This window comes from Salvia hispanica, unplaced genomic scaffold, assembly GCF_023119035.1.
Source record: "Salvia hispanica cultivar TCC Black 2014 unplaced genomic scaffold, UniMelb_Shisp_WGS_1.0 HiC_scaffold_509, whole genome shotgun sequence".
NCBI lineage: Eukaryota > Viridiplantae > Streptophyta > Magnoliopsida > Lamiales > Lamiaceae > Salvia > Salvia hispanica.
The window spans coordinates 1-8,190 of record NW_025952255.1 but is presented as its reverse complement, the minus strand read 5'-3'; the positions used below and the strand labels follow the sequence as shown (position 1 = coordinate 8,190).

The following is an 8,190-nucleotide window of genomic DNA, read 5'->3' as shown; positions in this document are numbered from 1 at the left end:
TAATTTGATGTGTATGTATTAATAGTTTTACACTATTTGATTTGTGACAACAATATTTTAGATTTGAGCATATTGTATATTTTGTTTACTCTTTATTCTTTTAGTTGTGAAGCATAAGATGAATTTTATCTTTTTTGTGTATGATTTATATTTTGCAAACTTAATCAATGTTGACTATTTTTGTAGGTATATGGATCGTTATTTTAAGAAACTTTCTTCTTTTGATTCTTCATCAGTTGAATGGTTGCTTAGTTTCTTATATGAAAATGATGTGTTTGTTAAAGTTACCAATGAAACTATTATGCAGCGATTTCAGAAGATGAAGAATAGAAGACAAATGTTATGATGTGATTGCATTTAACTTTTACATTTTAAACCTTATAATTTAATTTATGTAATTTATTTAACTTTAAATTTGGACCCCCCATGATGAGATTTCTGGCTCCGCCACTGGACGTAGAACCATTATTGATCCTCTTTTATTAAAAAATATTGTTAGAAATAAAGCATGTCAAGGAAAGCCCAGCCGCAAAAGAAAAGCGACTGACAAACTCATAGTTTGAGATGTTTAGGTGGGTGATTAACACATATTGTTGAACAATTTGAGGTAAAAAAGTCTAAGTTTCATCTACTTATTTGCTATCTTCAGAGTTAATGACCTTGTTGGATCCTTGATACAAAAATAGGTCTAAAACGGGCAAAACGGAGCGAACGAGGCTGATTCCAGAGAGTTCGCCCGGCGGGCGTTTTTCATCCGACAAAACGCCCGATCGGGCGTTTAGAGCAGGATCTCGTGGTTTGTTGGGAACGCCCGGCCGGGCATTTTCTCACTTACAAATCCCAGCCGGGCGATTGCTGTTGTTGTCCATTTCCTCCTTGTTTTCACTCCGGATATAAAAGGGTTCTCACACATTTTCGAGCCCTAATCCCACACTACCAAATTGAGCAAGATTTCAAGAGATTGAAGAGGATTTGAAGGCAAGGAGTTTTTCATGAGATTGAAGGAAGAAGACTCTCCAACATCAATTCCACCTATAGGGAGTTCTAGTTTCATTTTTCATCCATGATTTGCTTTGTTTCCTTTGTTTTTCCTTTTGTTTTGACTTTGATCATGAGTAGCTAGATTATCTTTAGGGATTTAGTGAATTTTGTATGGAATCCATGGTTTGATCATGGATTTATGTTATCTATCTCTTTGTGTTGGTTTTGTTGGTTATTGAGCTCTTATTATCCAATTGCTTAGCTACCAATTTTATATATCTTATTTTAATTATTGACATTGAGAGATGCATGATTAAGAATGGTTAGGTAATCAACAACTCCGTGCATTACATGTGATCGAGAGATGCATGAGCTAAATAGAGGGCTTGGGTCCATTGTTTTAGGGAGTCAATCTCGAATTGTATGGAGGAGACTCCTACACTAGAGATTGATCAAGGTGTTAGATGCACCCGAGAGGGGGTCTAACCAACCATCCCAACTTTCCTAGCCACACATGAGACCCAATAGATGAGCATGATCCCTAGGAGACACCCGTGATCCATACTAATGGATCTATATCCCTACCTTTCTCAATTTGTGTGAAAACCATCTTTTACTTGCTTTATTTAGTTAATTGTCTCAATTTGCTTGTTTGCTCTTTGTTTTAGTTTAAGAAAACCCAAAAACACCTTTCATTAGTCTAGATAGTGTTAACATTGCATCATAGTACTCATTCTAGCACTTTAGTCTTTGTGGATCGATAATTTAACTTGCCACGTGCTACATAACTCATACACTTGTGGGCGACGCTTTTAATTGTAAAATTAGTATGAGTTATGTTTTTGGCGCCGTTGCCGTGACATAAATTTGCTTTTGTGTTTGATATTGTGATAAGATAGAAAAATACTAATTTAGACATTTCACTTGCTTTATTTAGTTTAGTTTTTTTTTAGTTTTAATTTGCCTTTTGATAGGGATTCCGAACTGCCGTAGAAGTCGAGTCACCGAAGATGCCATGACTTGCCGCCCAAGACTATTATGTTTTCTTATTTTAATTCCCTTATTTTATTGCACTATTTTGTTATATTATTGTATCTTGCAATATCTTGCAAGATACTATTAGAGTATAGGGTTATGAATTCTATAAATACTAGAACCCTAAATGTATTAATACAAGGACTTTTAGATGTTTTACGTCGAAAGACTGAAATGACAAATGTAAATGCGGGCATTATTCTGTAGACGGATAGAGTATAATAGAGTCAAAATTATACTCCCTATGTTCCATTAGAAATGAAACGTTTGTCTTTTTGGGTTGTCCCAATAAAAATGAAACGTTTCCTAAAATGAAAACAACACTATCGCTAATTTTTCTTCTCTCTTAGTTTACTCTCTTCATTAACTCACAAAACAACACTGCATAAAATCTCGTGCTGAAAACCAAATGTTGCATATTTATTAGGAGGGAAGGAGTAATATACTACTACTCCCTCTGTTCCATAATAGTAGAGTCATTTTTCCATTTCGGGACGTTCTATCATAATAGCGTTATTTCCCAATTTATTCTCTCACTTACTTTATTCTCTTTCCTACTTTACCATCTCTTCCCTTAATATATTTAATATCTCATTTTTAATTTTTGTGCCGAAAAGAAGTGACTCTACTACTATAAAATGAAGACTGTTCACTTTCCTTTCTTTTAAGGAAATGTGTGATGCTGGGGGATGGGAGGATATATAAAATATAGGAAAAGGGACTAAAAAGAATAAACCAAGCAACAGGATGAAACATCAAATTGGAGGTACAAGAATTCGTTACAAGGGGGATTTTCTAAAAATAGTATTGTCACTTTAAAGTTCAAACAGTGATTTGGCTAAAAGTGGATTAAAGGCAACCATAACTAGAATTGTAAAATGGGCCGGCCGACCGGCGAAGTGGTTTAGGTTGAATTTCTATCTATAAATTAAGATTTGGCCCAGCTTAGGCCCACTGTCGAATTGCATTGGGCTGTACTATATATATATATATATACTTTTTTTAAGTTTTTTTGAATTCTTAAATTTTTATTAAGTGTTATTAAAAAACAACACGTTCATATTTTAGTAAAAAAATATAACTAAATGAATTTGAATTTAGTATAAATGATATGGTGGATTCCTTGTTAGTTTCTTTAATTAGAGGCTTACGTGCATTTAGATAGTGGAGTCATGTGTTTGACTTCTTCTAGTCAGTTTATATAATATTGATTGTAATTCTCTTGTGAGAATATGAAAATATCAATGAAAGTCTTTTTCTTTATGTGTATCTCTATCTGTCCCCCAACCTGAGAATCTTTTTCATTTTTTCATGTTCGAATATGTAATAATGTTATAATTTTCTTTCTTTTTTGTTTTGTTCATACAAAACTCTGTGACCTTAATAAGTCTAAATGACATAATTCCATTTCCAGTATTGTTTTATTAATTATAGTAGAATGAATAAGACTTTGATTGATATTTTTCCTAATCTCAGAAGAGAATTACAAATCAATATATATATAGACTATGACCAGAAGAAGTTAAACACATGACTTCACTATCTAAATGCACTTAACCCACTAATTAAAGAAACTAACACACTCTATTACTATCTACTGCACTAAGCCACTAATTAAATAAACTCTAAACACTACTAACAATCACATGTCCAAATTAATTGTTGGGCTTGAGTTACTTATTGATGGACCAAAGCAATTGGGCTTGCATTTGTAATAGCATATCTAATAATTTATTTGCATGAAACTTAACTTTCAATCATTTTGTGAAACATACAGTATGAGCCATTCAATCATTTTGTGTGTGTCTAATATTCGATATAAACATACAGAAATCTGGTTGATTTTCATTAATGGCTGTTATTACTCATTACTTAACACTGATAAAAAAAATATTTTATTGGGATATTGATCCCTAAAATCATAAATTTTGCTTAAAATTTGGTATTTCCCATAAACTTTGAAATTGGTCTATAATATCACAAACTATGCACTTGTTTGGTATTTACCAAACTGACTCAAATAAGATATTTTCATCAAAACTTTTACATGGTCAACTGTGATACATTTTATGATATTTTAAACCACTTTTTAAGTTCATAATGAATAGGATAAAAAGTCACATTGAAAATCATATTGATTTCATTGTATTAAGTATGAAAAAAAAAAAAAAAACTTGATAAGTCAGTCAAATAGAGTGAGAGAATTTATCACAATTTTATAATTGTATCAAGTATGATAAAAAAAATAAAAAAATAAAAAGCCTAGTATGAACCTTTTATATATAAAGTTGATCACAATTTTATAATTTATCTATTTGAAAATTTTATTAGAAATATACGGCAACAAATAATTATGAATCCACTGTAATTATATTTTGTCTAACCACAAATATAGGTAAAAGCTTCACGAGATAACGAGACAAAGTATTGTCCAATTCAAGCTTTCCTTGTTTACAACTCTCAATTGGATTTTAAATAATGAATAATCACGATTCATTTACAAATTTAGCTAATAGACATTTAATTTTTTGGATATTCCTTTAATTTCAAGATGCCACGACAAATTTTAATTTAATTAGTAGTCCATATAATTTGATTGCAGTCCTTTTCCTACAATAATTTCAATATGTTGAGGACACAATTAAAATCAATAGCCAAACCAAATTAATCTTTAAATATCATCACCTTGCGCACGGTGCCAATGAAGATATTGTCCTTTATTTTTTTTTATTATGATACTACATCTTGATTCTTAATTTTCTGTAGCTATTGACAGCAAATAACCATCCACTATTAGTTGGCAAGTCAATTTTCATGTTCAAATTTTCTCGAACCCTTGATGCTTTAAATAAGCCTTGAAAAGTTGAAATGCAATCACACAAAACTCAACTAATCTTGAATTTGAGTTGTCAATTTATGGCATCCATCAAATTCAGATTATCCTTACTTCTATTTCTTGCCACTTTCACATATGCTACGGCAAAATTAGGGCATCACAAAGAGATCGAAATGACGATCTACTACCATGACTATGCCGGCGGCCCAAATGCCACCACGATCGAGATACCAGGCCCATCGACCGGACAATTAAATTTCACCAAGTTTGGAGCCATGTTTTGCACAGACGACCCAATATACAAAGGAATTAAGAAGGAGTCGGTCCCAATTGCAAGGGGCCGGGGTATATACATCATATCGGCCCTAGATGGGACCCAAGCTCAGATGCTAATGTCGGTTGTGTTTATCAACGGAAAATATAAAGGCAGCACAATTGAAATACAAGGTTCCTACGAGCAATCAGCGGTGCAGGCATCAGAGGCGGCAATAGTGGGTGGCACGGGAAAATTCCGGCTTGCCCGTGGTTACGCCACTTTCGAGGTTGTTTCCTATGATGTAGTGACCGGCTATTCAATTACCCGGTCTAATATGACTGTGCTACATTACTAAGCTCTCGTGCTACAATTTACATCGAATAAATTATCCATTGCTTTCAATTAAATGTACTTGATGTATAGATCCAATGACTGCAAACTTTGTTCTTTTGGGGGGATTATACATATTAATGCACACTTATTTTTCGTTATTTTAATAATAATATCTTTGTCTTCTATCCTAATTTTTTCATTTATTTACAATTTTACTACATATGTCATCCACTTAAAAGACTCTCTACCAAATTAATGTGGGGCTTTTTCTCCACTTACAATACATTCTCAATTATTGTTAATATACAAATAACAAGACAATAAAATACTTAAAATAATTAAAAAGTTTAAATACAAAATTTTCAAGCTCAAAGCTGAACTTATTTACATGTCTCCAATCCCCTTCAATCATAGTAGTAAATTAGTTGTTATAAACTACCATCTCAATTTTAAATATGCAATATATTTATTCTATTCATTGGCATGTGATGAGATCCAATTTTAAATCTAGAGTGGCATCAAACAGTCAACTTTGGCACACTGCGAAATTCTTGGTTCGCTACCTGCAGCTTTATTTATTTATTTTTGCTTCGTCAATGGTATTTATGGAGCGTTCATTATTTATTTTCAAGTTTTTTTTTTTTTTTTTTTTTTATCACGATTCGTGCAATTTCTAAATCATCATGATCTGCACATGTACACTTTTTAATTTAAATTTGTGAAATAATTTGTCAATCCAAGTTAAAACTATTATGTTTTCTAATTACTCACTCAGTTCCTAAAATATACTATATTCGTCCCATAATAGATGGCATACTTGGACAATGACACGGGATTTTAGGATATACTCCCCCCGTCCACAAATAATAGATCTATTGTTGTTCGGCACGAGTTTTAATGTAGAATTAGTAAAGTAAGAGAGAGAGGGACAAAAAGTAGGTAAAGTAAGAGAGAAGGGAAGAAAAAGTGAGTAAAGTATGAGAGAGGGAAGAAAAAGTAGGAAAAGTATGAGAGATAAACTTTCCATTTCTAGAAAGTGGTCTATTTTTTGTGGACGTCCCAAAATGACAAAAGTGATCTATTTTTTGTCGGAAGGGATCAGCTAAGCCATTTTATCAAACATTTGCTACTACACCAGTACTAAATTGACATGTGTACAATCTTTAAAAAATAAAAAATAAATTAATTCTTGCGTGGCATCTCTTCCTCGGTCACTCACGCTTAATTCAACTTTTATTTCATCTTCCCTTGCAACTCTACGCATCTTCCTCACAAATCTCTTGCTGAATTCAACTTCATTTTGACATCTTCCCCACAAATCTCTCTAAACCCGGCGGTGCACCTGCGGCGGGGAGGGAAGTTGCAGTCCAAGCGTCAACTTCTAGAGAGCAGACCAAAACTTAGGGGTTGTGATAGATCGGGGATCGGAGGAAGTCGTCGTTGGTGGAGGCGAGGAGGGCGAGCCTCTCCGGTGACGACGGAGGATTCCACGGGGATTCTCGGTGTGATGAAGGGTGCCGGAGGAAAAATCTGAGCAACCAGTCCAGGCGGGCGGTGGGGCGAGCTGCTGCTATTTGGTGGAGATCGAATCGGCGAGACGAATTGTAGGTGATTCGAGAGGTGGTGGTGGACTGGAGGAGGTTATCGGCGGGGAGAAGTAGGGGAGAACGTAGTTTGGAAGGGGGGCGAGAGAGAGGCAGAGACGTGGTGGTGCTTTGGCTTTTTACCGGCGGCAATATGATGTTCAAAAGGTGGAGAGTTGTGGGGAAGTTGAAATGAATGTTGAATTCAGCTAAGTGTATGAGAGGAGGAAGAGAAGAATTCAGCGCAATAGTGTGAGAGGAGGAAGAGATTATTTTTTTAAAGATTGTACACATGTCAATTTAATATTGGTGTAGCAGCAAATGTTTGATAAAATGGCTTAGCTGATCCCTTCCCGTAATAACCTATCTATATAATGCTATAAAGGATTTAAATTTTCTTCCCCCCACAGTTTAAAGATCTACTTTACAATTTTAGGAGGTCAATAATTTAAAAATTCATTTACTTTTTTCCATTTTTGATATACAGACTCCAAATTCCACTATCTTTTCTACTCACAATCTATTATTCTTTCTGTCTCGTATTAAGTGATCAACTTTTCAATTTGGATTGTCTCAATTCAAGTGTTTGATTTTCTTTTTTAAAAAAAGGTAACATTTTACTCTATCTTACTTTATTTTCTTTTATTGAGTACTTTATTATCTTCACTTTATTCGATATGTATATCATTCTCTTAAATCTCATGCGAAATTTTTTTTTATTACTTGTGGCAAAGTTCTTGGATTAAACTTCAATTTCTTCTCAAAGGATGAAGGATTAATGGAGTAATGTAGAAGAAAAATTGAGAGAGTGAATGTGAGTGAGGGGGCCGAAAATTTGGGGTCTAGGGTTGGGGTGTTCTCTTATTTATAGTGCTCAACAAGATCTTTTGGTAATTAGAATAGAATATTTGGTAAGATCTTTTGCCTTATAAATAAATAGAATAAAATAATATGGTGAAGTAGGGAAGAAGAATTAACAAAAATAGAAGATGGCAATATCTCCTAATTTTCGAAAATTAGGCTAGGTAATTAGCCATGGTTTTGTTTTTGGTATATTTTCCAAGTAGAATAAAATATCATGGAGCAAAATAAAAATAAGAAAAATCCTCCATGAAACAAGATAAGGGGCGATTTCTAGCCTTTTAAATAAGGCATGGATTTTTGAA

The 8,190-nt window shown here is 33.5% G+C and overlaps 1 protein-coding gene across 1 annotated transcript; it reads left to right on the top strand.

Moving 5' to 3' along the window:
* Positions 1 to 5,025: 5,025 nt before the first annotated feature.
* On the top strand, positions 5,026 to 5,463 carry LOC125199444 (pterocarpan synthase 1-like). Its single transcript, XM_048097448.1, has one exon. The coding sequence runs from the start codon at positions 5,026 to 5,028 to the stop codon at positions 5,461 to 5,463; it is 438 nt and encodes a 145-aa protein (XP_047953405.1).
* The last annotated feature ends 2,727 nt before the right edge of the window (positions 5,464 to 8,190 follow it).

What these genes read in the sequence shown, in the direction of transcription:
- LOC125199444 (XM_048097448.1), top strand. Translation starts at nt 5,026, where the DNA reads ATGACGATCTACTACCATGACTATGCCGGCGGCCCAAATGCCACCACG.